This window comes from Sylvia atricapilla, chromosome 8, assembly GCF_009819655.1.
Source record: "Sylvia atricapilla isolate bSylAtr1 chromosome 8, bSylAtr1.pri, whole genome shotgun sequence".
Lineage (NCBI taxonomy): Eukaryota > Metazoa > Chordata > Aves > Passeriformes > Sylviidae > Sylvia > Sylvia atricapilla.
In genome coordinates, this window is record NC_089147.1 from 32,007,334 (window position 1) to 32,023,020 (window position 15,687).

At 46.6% G+C, this 15,687-nt stretch overlaps 2 protein-coding genes across 3 annotated transcripts in view; one reads left to right on the forward strand and one right to left on the reverse strand.

Annotated features, from left to right (window-relative positions):
• A1CF (APOBEC1 complementation factor) overlaps positions 1 to 15,687 on the reverse strand; it is a 503,111-nt gene that overhangs the window by 307,436 nt on the left and 179,988 nt on the right. The gene's annotated exons all lie outside the window — the stretch shown is intronic.
• Positions 1 to 15,687, forward strand: part of PRKG1 (protein kinase cGMP-dependent 1) — a 374,077-nt gene that overhangs the window by 258,617 nt on the left and 99,773 nt on the right. For both annotated transcript variants that reach the window (XM_066324329.1, XM_066324328.1), the window contains exon 5: positions 2,136 to 2,199. In XM_066324329.1, the coding sequence (XP_066180426.1) occupies positions 2,136 to 2,199 (64 nt within the window). The remainder of the gene's footprint in view (positions 1 to 2,135; positions 2,200 to 15,687) is intronic.

Consider the following 15,687-nt stretch of genomic DNA (forward strand, 5'->3'; position numbering starts at 1 on the left):
GCTCTCTTTGTATGGAAGAAACTCCAATATTTGGCTGTTTTGTCTCTTCTGGCTGTTCAGGGGAATTCTGGCCTGCCATAAACTCACCTCAATATGGGAATTAATGGTGTAATTCCATGATGTGTCAGAGTTTGTTTTGTCAATGATTTATTTTTTTCTGTTACTTGTTCTATTGCAGAGTTGAAGTTTTAAGCTTTTCTCATGGTAAGAGTTGGAATTTGTGAAGAGGCTTATTTTCCTGGGTTTTTTTTTTATGGATTTGGTCTATAATAAATGTTTTTCACTACCTTCCCTTGGATTTCACTGGCATAATTGTAAAAAAAACCCAAACAAAACCAAACAACTTTGTGGTGGGTTCCCCCCCAGTCTGGGAGTTCAAGTGGGCAACCACACTAAAATGGGACCACTTGTCCAAGGCTGTTATCTTCTCCTGTAAGTTCATTCCTCATTTGGGAATGCTGGAATTGAGGTAATGAACTTGCTTTTTATGCTCAGGCCTGGTCCTCCCAGAATTCCTGTCCAGTTGTTGGCTTCCTCCTGTTACAATATGGGCCCATGTGCTCCTACTAATAAAAGTGCTCTTCCTAAGGAGAAAAAAGCTGTTGTTGAGAGCATGACAGGTGATATTTTTCTGCATTTATCTGCCCAGGTTTCTCTTGTTATCATTAAATAGACTCAACTGAAGCGACTTTTGAAAATTAAATGGAAGGGTAAACGATCAAAGAATAGTTTAGGTTGGAAAATACATTAAGGATCAAGTCCAGCTGTTCCCTGGGCACTGCTGAGCCCCACACTGACTGATATCTCCACATTCCATAGCTGTTAAACCCTTCCAGAGATGCTGGTTCCACCTGGGCAGCCCCTGCCAAGGCCTCAGCACCCTTTCCATGGAGAAATTCCTGCTGCTGGCCAAGCTGAGCCTCCCCTGGCCCAGCCTGAGGCCCTTTGCCCTTGTCCTGTCCCTGTTCCCTGGCAGCAGAGCCCGACCCCCCGTGGCTGTCCCCTCCTGGCAGGGACTTGTGCAGAGCCACAAGGTCCCCCCTGAGCCTCCTTTGCTCTTTAAATCCCACCCAGTGCCACCCCTGCCGTGGGCAGGGACACCTGCCACTGTCCCAGGCTGCTCCAAGCCCCAAAGTCCAGCCTGGCCTTGGGCACTGCCAGGGGTCCAGGGGCAGCCACAGCTGCTCTGGGCTATGGTGTATTTTGGGTTAAATTTCTGTTGTGTCAGCGTGAATATTGATGGATCTCCGGTTTTTATGGAGAAGCAAGGGTGAGAAACCAGAGTCCTGCAAGTCACAGGCTGGTTGAGGATGGAAGGGATATCTGGAGGTCCTCTGGTTCAGGTTGCCCTGGACCATGTCCTGATGGCTTTTGGGGCTCTCCAAGAAGGACAATTCCACAGCCTCCCTGGGTGGGCTGTAAGGCAGTGGAGATACAGCTTCAAAGTCGGGACTCTGGAGCTTTGGAGACCCAAACTGGTGTGCCCCAGACTGATTTAGGTGCAGCCCTGTGGACCCTGGGTCAGGGGGCTCTTTATGGCTGCATCACCTTCTCAGCCCTGCCTGGCTTGGGCAGCCTTTGCTGAGGGAATTGCTGCCAAAAAAGTGAAAAAGTTGCCTTTTTGGCCAAAGAAAAGGCACAAATACGGCTATGAAACTGCCAAGGAAGTGTTCAGCAGCTCTCTGAAGGCTTGGATGGGGGCTCAGTGCCACGGAGCTGTCTGCTCTGCTCTCCCTCCATCCAGGTGTGGGTTCACTCTTTTATCTGGGGCTGCTTGGGGCTGATTTTCCCTGCCCTTTTTGTGTGCTGCATTTTATTGTGGGGAGGCTGAAGCAGACCAGGAAGGAAGGTGACTGAGCAGGTTTGTGGCACACAGAGATTCCAGTGGATCCTGAATGGATCCCTAGCTGATTACCAATGTTAGGGGGAGCTGTCCTGAGGTTTATTCCAGTGGTCTCCCATCATCACCAAATCCATCCTGGCTCCCAGAAAAGGAGCAGCTTTCCATGATCTCTTTTTCCTGTTGAGCCCCAGAGCATGAAGGACAAATCTGAGGAAGACTTTGGGGAGGAAAGCAGCTGGCTCTGTGCTCTGTGTAAAGGGATCCACTAATGGAGGTTTCTTTTGTGTTGCAGCGTTCCCACATTCCAGAGCCTTCCCGAGGAGATCCTCAGTAAGCTTGCAGATGTCCTGGAAGAGGTAAGTGCTGTGAATATTGGGATTTCATGAGTTCAGAACCTTCTGCTGGCAATATCCAGCCTCTTCTTTTTCCCCAGAGAGCAGCTCCCCAGTCTGGCAACCATCGAGGCCGTGAGAGGAGTTGTGGGGGAAAATTAATCCGGTTTTAAACAGGGTTTATATACATTTTAAATTGGATTTTTATCCAGCTAGGGAGTGAATCAATTATTTCCTGTGGTGTCCAGAAGGGAATGAGCTTCTCCAGCCCCCGGGTGAGTGGTGGGGAGGAGGGAGATGTGAGAACCTGGTCTCATTTCAGATTTGATGGGACACTTATGTTGGAGGGTCTTTTAAAAGTGTCATGGAAAAGGTGCTCTGGGAAGAGTTCCAGCAGTGTTGAGATGTTGAGATGGAGCTGGGCTTTGCCTGCCTGGCTTTAATTTGGGTCAGGGTTTCATAAGTCTGTCTAAAACAACAAAGAAATCACCCACAAAACACCAACTGTAAAAAAGAGTCGGAAAAAATGACAAAACCCCTACAACCCCGTGAAAAACCCTAACCTGCACCCTACCAGAAAGAAACCCCAACCTTGCCCCATAAGCAGATGTAAAATAGGTGTCAAATATTTGGGTCATGTCACAGTTTTCCCCCATATTTTATTCCCATGATGCTCCCTTCTGAGCCTGAGGAATTCAATATCCCAGAAAGTCGTTAATAAAACCTTCCAAAAGGTGATTTAAGTTCAGGAAATGTGTGTGTGGCAGTAATTTATTTCATTCCTGCTTGCTTCTCTTCATCCACTCCTCTCCATCAGGGAAGATGTTCCTGTGGATTTGGAGGAAAAGTGCTGCTGACATCTGAGTTGATTTGAATTCTTTTCATTCTGAGCTTTGCTGGGGTGTTTTTCCTTCTCTGCCTTTTTATTTAGTGCCCAGATAAATTCTGTGGCTCCAACAAATCAGCTGTTTGTCACCCTGAATAATTGCATATTCACAGATAAGCTTTATTCCCTTTACTGCCAGGGAATGCTCTGATTTAGGGGAAAAAAAGAATATGAATTCCTCTGCTGTAAATTCTATCTGCCTATCTCAAAACCTCATTGCCAACCAGAATTTGCTTGGATCACATCACCAGCATTAAGCTCCTTATCAAGAGTTAAGGAGGAGAATAAAGTCCATAAAACTTTTTCAGAAACACTTAAAGTTTCGTGGCAGGGGGGGAAAATTCTTAATAAATATCAGTGAAGAAATGAAGCACGAAAGCAGCATTTGTGGGGAATAAATCTGGATTTTTAGGGTTGCAGTCTCCTGCTTGGAATCAGCATTGTTTCCTCTGGGTTTGTCTTGGATTGAGCAGGCTGCGTTTTGCCTAAATTAAAAATAAAAAGTCACTCTCAGGTCTGTGTATTTATGTCTAAACTCCCACCTGGCTACAGCCCCCTTTCCATAGGTTGAACCTCTGAACTATTGGAAAAGCCCTCTGGATCATGGAATTGTTAATATTGCATGGAAAAACATGTCTGATGACTCACCCAGGGTTGGTCTGAGTGGCACCAACATTGCCAATAATTTTGGTCTTTCTGGATAATTTCATTTAGCAAATGGAATGAAAACCCTGAAGGCAGTAGGATGGGGAGTCTGTTCCTGGCAGGGCTGAGCAGTGGGATGGGCTTTTGGTGGGCATGGGCAGTGCTCAGAGGTCAGGGCTGGCATTTCCTCCTACCCTCCTTCTCTCCCTTCATTTTTGTTTGGGTTTTGTGGCACGAAATGGGGATTTCTTTCCTGTCCTTAAGTTGCTTCACCTTCTGGCAACGTTGTTCCTCTTTAAGGTTATTCCCTGTGCCACTCAAATGTAAATCTTTTAGGATTTCCATCTCAAATCAGGTGTTCAGATTCTGACAGATTAATTAAAGCTCCTTGACCTCTTCTCCTCTGAAGCCACTTCCAGGTACTGATGATTTTGTAGTTTTCCATTTGATCTCCAATCCTTCATTGTGCCTACAGCTGATTCTTCTAAATTTTGTTCCCCAACTGCGAATTCCTACTCCTGTTTCAAACAGGGATCCCTTTGCCTGGATGTCTGGGGTGGAGAACATTGATCCCAGCTCCACTGAATTGGGTTGGGTTTTCAGGGGAGGGGAAGGGGGCAGGAATTCAGAGAGCCAAGGGCAGCTGGAGTAACTAATCCCACACTGGTTTGGGTTGGAAGGGACCTTAAGGATCATCCCATTCCACCCCTGCCATGGGCAGGGACACCTCCCACTGTCCCAGGCTGCTCCAAGCCCCAAAGTCCAGCCTGGCCTTGGGCACTGCCAGGGATCCAGGGGCAGCCACAGCTGCTCTGGGCACCCTGTGCCAGGGCCTGCCCACCCTGCCAGGGAACAATTCCTGCCCAGTATCCCATCCAGCCCTGCCCTCTGGCACTGGGAAGCCATTCCCTGTGTCCTGTCCCTCCATCCGTTGTCCCCAGTCCCTCTCCAGCTCTCCTGGAGCCCCTTTAGGCCCTGGCAGGGCTCTGAGCTCTCCCTGGAGCCTTCTCCTCTCCAGGTGAGCACCCCCAGCTCTCCCAGCCTGGCTCCAGCCCTGGAGCATCTCCAAGGGCTCCTCTGGATTCACTCCAGCAGCTCCACTGGTGCCCCAGACACAATCATCTGAGATTTCAAGTTCTGTGGTTGCGGATGCACAGGAGGAGATTGAATGAAGGTCTCGTTGGCATTTTCAGCCCAGGTCTTTTCATCTGCATTTCCCAACGCTGTGGCTTCTCTGCTCCTGTGCTGTGTGGGATTTAGCCTGGTAATCAATCCATGGGAGATTTTGTGTGTGGGAATCTGAGCAGGAGACAGTGACCAAGGAGCTTTGATTTGCTTACAGAACCCTGCAGCTCAGTTTTCTGTGCAGATAACATCAGGTCTGAGCTACATCTCATGGATTTGCCTCGTTTGCTGCATGTGCAGAACTCGAGACAGCTTTGACATTTATGTGTGTGTATGTATTTATTGATGACAGCTGGGTGTATAGAAATTTAAAGTGTTCTGGGCCAGGCTGGACAGAGCTTGAAGCAGCCTGGGAGAGGGGAATTTGTCCCTGCCCATGGCACAGGGATGGACTTTGAAGCCCCTTCCAAGCCAAGCCATTCCATGATTCTCCGATAATACTTTATAAGACATAGGAATGGATAATATTTCTCTATCATAGTTGCAGTGTAAATAGATATTTAAATATAAATATGGCTAATTGCCCTAAATCCAGCTGTAGAGCACTTCATTAACTCATCCTGGGTTAACAGCAGAGCAGCTACAGCTTGGAAGTGCTGGGAATGCCATTCCCACATCTTTCAGTGTGCATTTTGAGAATTCTTTCACTGAAAGCATTAATATTTAGAATTTTAATTTATTCAAGTGAAAGCAAGTGGCAGTGTTGTGTTTCCTCCAGCTCCTGGCAGCCTGACCTGGGCTCCAAGTCAATCCCTGGACAAACAGCAGAGCCAAACTGAGGGGAGAGGCACAGAAATGGGCTGAACCTCACAGGTAGAGGCTGCCAGGGATGGAAACTCTCTCTGCTGCTCTGGGTGCTGAAATCTGGGATCCCAGCTCCTGTCTGCAGCCACTTCAGCAACCCAGTTTGTGTGCTGAGTGTTGCTGGCCAGCCCTTGTCTTTTTTCTTACTTTTCTTTTTAATTCCAGTGGAAGGCTGAACTTTGAAAGGCACCAATGTTAAAAAAAAAAAAAAAAAAAAAAACCAAAAAAAAAACAAAAAAAAAACCAAAAAAACACCCACAACCCATAATTCTTCCCTGTTGCTCATGGAGCTCCTGTTGTGACTCCTGGTGCAGAGTGAGGTCTTGGAGGAGATTTCATGGCTTCATTCAGCTTTAAGAGCTGTCCTGGGCCTTCCTGCAGAGATGCCAAGCATCCTTCCTGCTCCAATTAGTATGGATCAGAAGGCCTTAGGATGCCTCTGGTTAATTAACAGAGGCTGAGCACAGCCCTGCCTTTGTGGGATTGTGTGGCAACAGTGAATAGAAGAGGGAAAATGTGCAAAATTAATTAGCTTTCCATAGAAGCAGTGGTTTTTTTCAGGCTTATTTAGGAGTGAGGATGGCTCTTGGATAAAGGGAAGCAGGTCCCTGGTCCATCCTGCAGGCTCTGCCAGCACCAGGGCAGGGATTGATGTGATACAGAGCCAGAAATCAGATTTGAGGGAGAAATCAAAATACACAGGGAAGAGTAAAAGGGTCTGGTTAAGAAAAAAACCATGTTAATGTTATTGTTTGTATTTTTTTTATCAAAGGAAGAACTCTGGGGTGTGTTCACTGGAGGAGCTGTGGGATAGGGTGATGCTGCCTGTGGAGACAGCAAATTGTCTTCAGTCACAACTGACTCCATCCCAAATGGACAAAATTTTGACTCAAGTTGCACTTCTATTAATTTTTCAAATGGTGCTCCTGAGAACACGCCTTTGGGTTTGCAGGTGCCACCAGGAAATAAAAGCTTTTTTGGGGAAAAAAACAAAGAAAGCATTAGAAAATAAAATGCACCTGGGAAAAACTGGAGTGCAGGAATACAATGGAGTCAGTGGCAGGAGCTTCTCTAGCTTTGGGTTGATAAAATGGGATGTTTGGAGTTAAGTTTTCCTTTTAATTTTCTTTAGTGTGGGCATGGACCGGTGGGTGAAGGGAATTAAAAACAATGTCCTGCTTGTGTTAGCCCAGGAAAGGAGTTCAGTATTCCCTGGTTTCTGTGGATTCTTGTGAGGAATGGGGTTGTCCCTGTGTGTGTTTAGTGCCCATCCTCTCTTCTCCTGCAGTGCTAGAAATGGGGCAGGATCTGGGATTTTTCTTCCACAGTTCTGCAAAACTTATTGTTAGAAGATGTGATGCCAGTGGAGAAAACCTTTGGGACTCTGATGACTTCCTAATGTCCCAATCTCCCATCCAGCCCTGCCCTCTGGCACTGGGAAGCCATTCCCTGTGCCCTGTCCCTCCAGCCCTTGTCCCCAGTCCCTCTCCAGCTCTCCTGGAGCCCCTTTAGGCCCTGGCAGGGGCTGGGAGCTCTCCCTGGAGCCTTCTCCTCTCCAGGTGAGCACCCCCAGCTCTCCCAGCCTGGCTCCAGAGCAGAGGAGCATCTCCAAGGGCTCCTCTGGATTCACTCCAGCAGCTCCACATCCCAGATCAGACACCCCACTGGGGTGATATCTCACCAGGGTGGTGGAAAATCTGTTTCTTCCCATTTGATTTAACATCAAAACCCTCTTTTTTTTTTTTTTTTTTTTTTTTTTTTTTTTTTTTCCCAATAAAATCCTTGTGCTGAACACCTGGGAAGGCATTTCCTGGAGTTCTGTGCTCTTGGCACATCTGGGGACACCAGGTCTTCTCCTGATGGGTCCTGGTGGGTGTTTGTGTCAACTGCAAGGAGCAGCTTCTGGCCTCTGCCAAATGCACTTTTCAGGCAGGGACCAGTGTTCTCTTTTAACAGTGTTCTCTTTTTAACTGAGATTTATAAGATGAATTTAGAAACCTCTCCAGAAGCAGTTTTTGTTCAGGCTGAAAATCCCAGTGGTATCAGAGGGATCTTTCTCCAGAGGTTTTCCATGCAAAGCTGGATTGCCCTGGAGACAGGGAAGTTTATTACCATCTCATTTACTGTCAGAAGTCCCCCTGCCCTTGTCTCTGGGCTCCTTTGCTAACCCCCAAGCAGAGGAGATGGCTTTTTGGTTTTCTCTCAAGTGCCTGTTGTAAAATCCACTCGAGTAAGGCCAGAGCACCCCAGCTAGGGAGTTACATTTCATCCAAAGCACATGGATTCATGGAAATCTCCACGAGAATCCCAAGGACACTCAGAAGGATGGGAGTTGGGACCTGTAAGATTTTTCTTTTTTCACAGAAGAAATTCTTGGCTGCGAGGGTGGGCAGGCCCTGGCACAGGGTGCCCAGAGCAGCTGTGGCTGCCCCTGGATCCCTGGCAGTGCCCAAGGCCAGGCTGGACTTTGGGGCTTGGAGCAGCCCGGGGCAGTGGGAGGTGTCCCTCCCAACCCAACCATGCTTCCTCCAAGAGGGTTCTGTAGTGTTCCAGCTGCCTTTCCAGCTCTTTCCCAGCTTTTCTCCATTCTTTGGCCACCTCCTTCTCTTCAGTCAACCTCCCAGTGGTGGGAAAAGCCACTCCAGCAGTGCCATGGTCACCAGCAGGACACGTGGCAAAGGCAGTGTCAAACAGAGAAAAAAACTTCCCCAAATTTGCTTCATCCCATGGTTTTGGGTTTTTTTTCTTTAATTTGTTGTTATTATTTTTGGCAGTGGTGAATCGAGTGGATGATCACATTTTCAGGAGGTCACTGATAAAATGTTAATTCCTAAAGCTGCCCTGCTCAGGCTGTGCAGGTGTTGGGATTTAAATATTCCCTGTTTCCAGTTGGATTAAACCTATCTGGGAGATATTTTGATGTTCTCTAAGCAGATTCTCCAGCTGATCCGTGACAGTTATGAAAAAAAGGAGAAAAGGAAAAAACAAAGCATTTCTTTGCTGTAATCTTAGGCATTTTCCATGGTTTCACAGATATGAAAAGAACGGATTTAAGCAAATCCATAATTTATTATTTGCCCTGGTGGATTTGCAGGCTCTGTCAGAGACACACAGGATGGATGTGGATTTTTCCTGGCTCCTGGGACAACAGAGAGGTCACAGGAGGGCAACTCAGGAGCTCCCAGTTGTCTCTTCCCTGATCCAGCCTTGTTCCTAATTTCCCAATATCTGTTCGTTTACTGTTTCCAGAGGCTCTACAGCAATACTGGGGCAAGGAAGCCAAGGAATCTGCTTTTCCAGGCATTTTCTTTGTTGCAGACAGGTTGGGACCGATGGATTGGTGGCTGTCCTTCACTTCCTGGGTGGAGAAAATCCAATCAATTAATTCTGACTGAAATTTAATTAAATTTAGGGTGCCGGGAGGAGGTTTACTGTGGTGGAGGTGGCTCTTCCCGAGCACTCCTGACAGCCCAAGCCCAGTGATTTTTGGGATGGATCTCCCCATGGCTGAGGTTCCTGTTTTGTGCTGAGGGCTTTGCTTTTGTGCTGGATTCTTGGTGAGAGGTTTGGAAGGGAGATATTTTAGGGATGATTTGAAGTGCATTTGTATATGGACATGTAGAGTCTTCTCTTCGGTCTAGGACCACAAAAAGAAAATGCATTTCATAGCAGGTGACTGGAAAATTGGCTGGCAGATCTTTTGGACATCTCCTCCTGGGAATTCGTTCAGCAGTTTCCAAAATTCCCTGATTCTCACCCACATGTCCCTGCTTCCTGACGTGTGTGGGCCGATTTTGGTGGGAATGAGCCCCAGAATGAAAATCCAGCCTGGTGCTTACTCGAAAAATATTCCGTGATTTCCATTCTTCAGCCTTGAAGAAGTCAACGCAGACAATGCCTTTTTGTCAGTAAAACCAGGGGAAAAACTACGATCAGCAATTATATTAAGGACCCCCCAAATGTTAATGAGCCTAATGAGTGTTATCCCTTGGATTCCAACGTTTTCCCGGCTGGATTTTCCCATAGCGTTGCCCACAGTGACACCTGCTGGAATATGGAACGAGGTTGGCTTTGCTGGCCCTGCTGAGTGAGTTCTGCCAGGGATTAATTAGGAAAAAAAAATTAATGAAGGGAGCAGTCCACGCGGTCATGGAGACACCTGTGGCCACCCAAGGAATGGCCACCAGGCTTGGGATGCTGGGAATATCAGCAGGACACCCTCCATCCATGGGATCAGGGGTTAAAACCCAGCTTTAAAGCAAAGGTCAAACATGAAGATGGGGACGTCCTCTTCCTGACTCCTTTGGTTTTCCAGCAGTGCCAGATGTGCCCTGTCTGGGAAGAAATCCGGGCTACTGTCACCCTACTATGGCACATGGGAGCTCCCATGTTCATCCCCCACTTGTCCCAGTGCATCCCAGTGCCCAGTGGCTGTTGGGAGCTCTCCCACACTCAGCACAGCTCAATTCTCCTCCCAGAAAAGGAGAAATTCCCCCTCTTCCCTGCCAAACCACTTTCATTCTGGGAGGGGCTGAAACTCAGCTTCTGTTGGGATGATCCAAGTCGGTGGTTCTTCACCTGAAAGTCGTGGAAAACAGGGATCTTTGTGCTTCAGGTGCTCTTCCTGTGTGCAACGTGAGTCTTGTGCCAAAGAAAAGGCTTTAATAACACAAAACAAACAGGGAAACGGGCATAAGTGACCCTGGTGGTAATTTGGAGACGAGTGAGGGGGGAAAAAGCTCCTTGCTGGGAAAACTGAGGCTGCTGCTGGAATGGGAAAGGAGGTTCCTCAGTCAGGAGAAGAGATGAGCTCTGTCCCTTCCATCCTGTGATTTCTGTCTGCTGGGAGAGGTGGGAAGTGGGAATAACGTGGCTGTTGCCAGCTTTAAGCTGTTGCTGTCCCAGGATTTTCCCTGTGTGGGATGGAATCCCATCTCCATTGGGGTCAGGCTCCTCTGCTTCTAAACCCAAATGGCCATTTCTCAAATTCCTGCAGGGAAAGGCATGCAAAGCAGAATTCAGAGTTTTAAAAAGCCCTGGTGAAGGAATTTTGGGATCATTGTGTCCTTGGCTGGTAAGGAAAGGGTCAGCTGTGCCTCGTGCTAAAAATCTGACCTCGATTACATTTTCCAGCCATGTCCTGGTTTTCTTTTCAGGACTGATATAAGAGATGCTCCCAAAGAATCTGCTTTAAAGCACAAAATAGCTGGGAAAAGTTCTGAGGGGGGTCATTGCTTGAGAGACTGATGGAGGTTCTTCATCCTTCAGAAACCTCAACTTTCACCATCCTCTGAATTCAGGATGTGATCTGGTTTTTTCCTCACACCTTCCTCTTTAGTTATCTGTTGTCCAAAATCCTAGAATAAGTTGGAGGCACTGGAAAGGTCCTGTAAAATTTTCCTCCAAGCAAAGCTGAAATATGCAGCTCCAGCCAAGTCAATTTTGGCAGCAGAGAGTCTGTTAAACAGTAGAAAATACTGATTTCTGCGCTTAGAGAGGAGATATTTTGCATTTCTATTGTAAAATCCAAGTTTTATCCCCATTTTACAAATTCTGTTGTCAAGGAGACAGTGGCAACCCAGGTGAGGGCTCAAGGCAGCTTCTTTTTCCATTGGGAAGAGTTATTGATGTTTCAAAAATTGAGATTTCAGCTTTTCCCAGTTTATACACAGAGTGAAAGTTCACTTGCTGCTTTAATGAATATATTTGTGGCAAACATTTGATTTTACGGAAGTGTGAATTCCTTGTTGTGCAGACTGGGAATAGAGGCTGAGTTTGTGTCATGTGGCTGGATAAAACTCTGCCTTTTCTGTACCTTTTGGAGAGTTAATGAGAGAAATCAAGGGAAAAGGAAGATGTTTTCCAGCAACAGCCAAAATCCACGGGAATACAACAGGGAATGTGAACTGAGAGAGTGTTTAATTCATCTGCCAAGCTCAAGGCTGGTTGTCACCTGCACAGAACCCTCAAAGTGGAAGCAGCTGGTGAATTCAGGGGTTTAAACTGGGAAAATGACCTGTTCCAGTCAAAGTCTGTGGAGGATGGATAAATCCAATGTTTTCCATGATTTCCTTTCCAATGAAGTTGGTTTCCGGGGATAATTTGAAGTGCATTTGTATATGGAGATGTAGAGTCTCCTCTTCGGTCTAGCACCACAAAAAGAAAATGCCATTTCATAGCAGGTGACTGGAAAAGTGGCTGAACATATTGAATTAATGTGCATTTTTTTATTCCTCGTGATTGATTCTGAATTGAGTTTGGATCCTGGTGGCAATGCAAATACCTGGGGTGCAGAAGCGTGCAAAATTTGGAGGAAATGAGGGAAAAGAAGTGAAACAAATGTGTTGATTTAAGTTGTTTACTTCCAGTTGCATTTTGGCAAGGAGTTGATTCCCATTCTAATAACTGTGGAACAGACCTGTGGATTTAGGGAGGGCAGTGGGATTTCCACACGCATTCTTCCATTATGAGGAGGGAAACTAAATCAGAGGTATTTGGGAAAGGATTGAAGAGCAGCTCTTTTCTTGCATTTCAATGGAATTTAATTAAACCCCCACGGACTTGAGCTGCTGGTGTTTGGAGAGAGGTTTTGTGCTGCAGTGCCATCGTGGGGTTCTGTTTCTGGTTGGATTTCCTCAAAGTCCCTGGGTGGTAATGTCCAAAGGAGGTTTGGAATATCATGGAATTATAGAGATTTCTGTCCTACAAAAGCCTAAAATTACACGTATATGACTGGCCCAGGGCACACAAACACCTTAAATTTGTTTTTTTAATTGGATTTTTATTTTTTTCTGAATTTTACTGTTTGCTAGTTTTTTTACTCAGGGTGACTGATGAATTGGTTCCACTCTGTTGCCTGGGGATCCTTTTTCTAATTACTGATTCTCGGCTAATTCTCCACATTTCACAGTCCGTTATCTGTGAATCTGGTATTATTTAAATTCCCAAGCAAAGCTTTTTGGGGTTTTGACCCCAATTTGTGGCTTGATCTGTGGCCTAATACCACCACTGCCTTTTACCCAAGTAGTTTGTTATCTGTTATCTCCCCTGGGAATAAATCCTATTTTTTTTTTTTCTATCAGTTCATCTTGTTTTCCTGGAAAATCTTTTTGCTAAAGCTCCTCTCCCATTTCTCCTGGCCCCATGCTGCTCTCACCCTCTGTCATCTTTCTGCTCTCTTAATCCTTGAACTCTTGAAGTTCTCCCTCTTGATCTTTGAGGTTGGTCTTGACCTTTTGCCTTCTTCACCTCCCTCTGAACTTCCCAGCTATCTCAGTGTCCTCTCCTTCTCCCATTTCTCATTCTCCCCAAACTCCTGTTTCTTCTCAGCAGGCGGTCCTTAAAAAAGAGAAAGGTTTGAAGCACAAATCCTCACCCCCACAGGCCAGCTCCTGCTCTCCAGCCACTGCCAAAGGCGTTCCAGGAATGGCAGAAGGAAAGGGCAGCGAGCTCCTCTTGTCTTGTGCACCTTCCCTCTGGAGAGCAGGAACTTGGGACAGCATTTCCAAACCTGCTCCCTTGTGTCCAGCTCTGGGATCTCAGTTTAGGAAGGACACTGAGTGCTGTGTCCAGCTCTGGGTGTCTCAGTTTAGGATGGACACTGAGTGCTGTGTCCAGCTCTGGGTGTCTCAGTTTAGGATGGACACTGAGTGCTGTGTCCAGCTCTGGTGTCTCAGTTTAGGAAGGACACTGAGTGCTGTGTCCAGCTCTGGTGTCTCAGTTTAGGATGGACACTGAGTGCTGTGTCCAGCTCTGGGGTCTCAGTTTAGGAAGGACACTGAGTGCTGTGTCCAGCTCTGGGATCTCAGTTTAGGATGGACACTGAGTGCTGTGTCCAGCTCTGGGTGTCTCAGTTTAGGAAGGACACTGAGTGCTGTGTCCAGCTCTGGGTGTCTCAGTTTAGGATGGACACTGAGTGCTGTGTCCAGCTCTGGGTGTCTCAGTTTAAGAAGGACATTGAGACACTTGAGCACATCCAGAGGAGGCACCGAGGCTGGTGAGGGGCTGGGAACACAAACCCTGTGAGGAACGACTGAGGGAGATGGGGCTGTTGAGCCTGGAGAAAAGGAGACTCAGGGGTGACGTTATCGCTCCCTACAACTCCCTGAAAGGTGGCTGTGCTCAGGTGGGGGTTGGTCTCTTTGTCCAGGCAGCAACTGACAGAATGAGAGGACACTGTCTCAAGCTGCACCAAAGGAAATATAGGTTGGATGTTATGAAAATGTTTTTTACAGAGTGAGTGATGATGTACTGGAATGGTCTGCCTGGGGATGTGGTGGAGTCATCATCCCCGCATGTGTTTAAAAAAAGACTGGAGGTGACATTCAGTTCCAGGGTTTAGTTGAGGTGTTAGGGCTGGGTTGGACTTGACGATCCTGGAGGTCTCTTCCAACCAGTGATTCTGTGATTGTCCATCTTGTTGCTGTTTAATTATTCCTGAAAATTACACTCAGCAAGTGTTGGGTGGAAGTCCAGTAGAATGCAAAAAAAAAAGAAGAGGATAAAATCACAGCCAGAAGGACAATGTCATGTTTTTCATCACTAGGAGATGAAACCATTGAGGTTTATCCCTAGTTCATGTCCTCCTTAGTACTGCTTGGTTTAGGGGGGTTCTGAGATGAGCAGTGTTTGTTCTCTGGAAAACCAAATAAATCCTGTTTGATAGCTTTGATAGCTCACAAATTGCTCCTATTTATCCACTGTTAATCAGCATGAGGAGAGTTTTGTGAAGGTTGAGTGTTCTGGTGTAAAGACCTTGACTTTTATGATGTCAAAGGAAACCAAACCAAGCTGTGTGTGTGCTCTGGGTTGTGGAAATGCCAGAGATGTGGCACTGCTGCTGCTTTCCATGCGAGAAATCAACCTTCAGCCAGCTTCTGAATTATCACAACAGTAGTGTCTTGCTTACAGCTCAATGCAAAAGACTTCAGTTCCTGGTGGAAATTCAGCCTGGGTTTCAGGACCTGCAGTTTCACCTGAGGAGCTGGAAAAATCACAGTTTGGAGGTGGCCTTTTGCTCTAAACTGGAATGTGTTGACTTTCTTTCTTCCAGTTTCCATTTGCGTAACTTTATTCCCGTCTCCTGGCTTTTCCCTGCAGCTTATGTGGGAGAAGGCTGGCTCCAGCTCAGTTTGTGGAGGTTTTTTTTGCCTTTGGGACACTGAAATGGGAGGTGATTTTGAGACAAAGGGAGAGCAGGAGGGCGTCAGCCCTGTCTCCTTCCCTCCTGCTCGCTCTCAGCACACTGCAGGGAAATGCAGACACAGGGAACAGCAGTACCAAACACCAAAATAAACAACCAGAAATTAAAGCAATCATTTAACCAAAGAACTTCAAATTAGCAACATTTCTCACACCTTTGCCTTTCAGGAACAGAAGTGCCCTGTTGTTTATCCCCTTTGGTTTATCCATTTCAGTGTGTATCCCATGGATTAGTGATACAGACATTAGGCTGTACTTGCTTTTGCTTCGATGAAATAATGATTGAATATGCTTTTTTTTACTGTTCCCATACATCCTTTTAGATTCCTTTTCCCTGGAGCAGTCCCCTGTTCCTGAGTCCTCAGAAGCACAGATTATATCTTGATATAATACAGATTTTATCTTGATACGACCTCTGTCGAGTACAGATGAACTCATTGTGGGGAGTCATCTCTTAAATCATAGTTTTTAGTTTTAAGCAGTGACTCTTGGACCATGGAGCTGGATCAATAATCCTCATGTGTCCCAACTATACCCAACCCCAGAATTCCAGCATTTGTGTTATTCCAGAAGCTCTGCTGCGTCCATGCACAAACAGCCCCTCTAGGAGGTGTATAAAGAGCCTTGCTCAGGGATGGTTTTGGAGGAGTTGGAAGCAACCCATAAACTGCAGAAGGTCCCACAACAGGAGGAGACAGCCAGAGTGTCCAGCTCATTCCCAGGAGTGTTTTCCTCAGTGCTGTCACAGCCCACTAAGGAGCCACAGTCAATCAGTGCAGAGGAAACGTTTC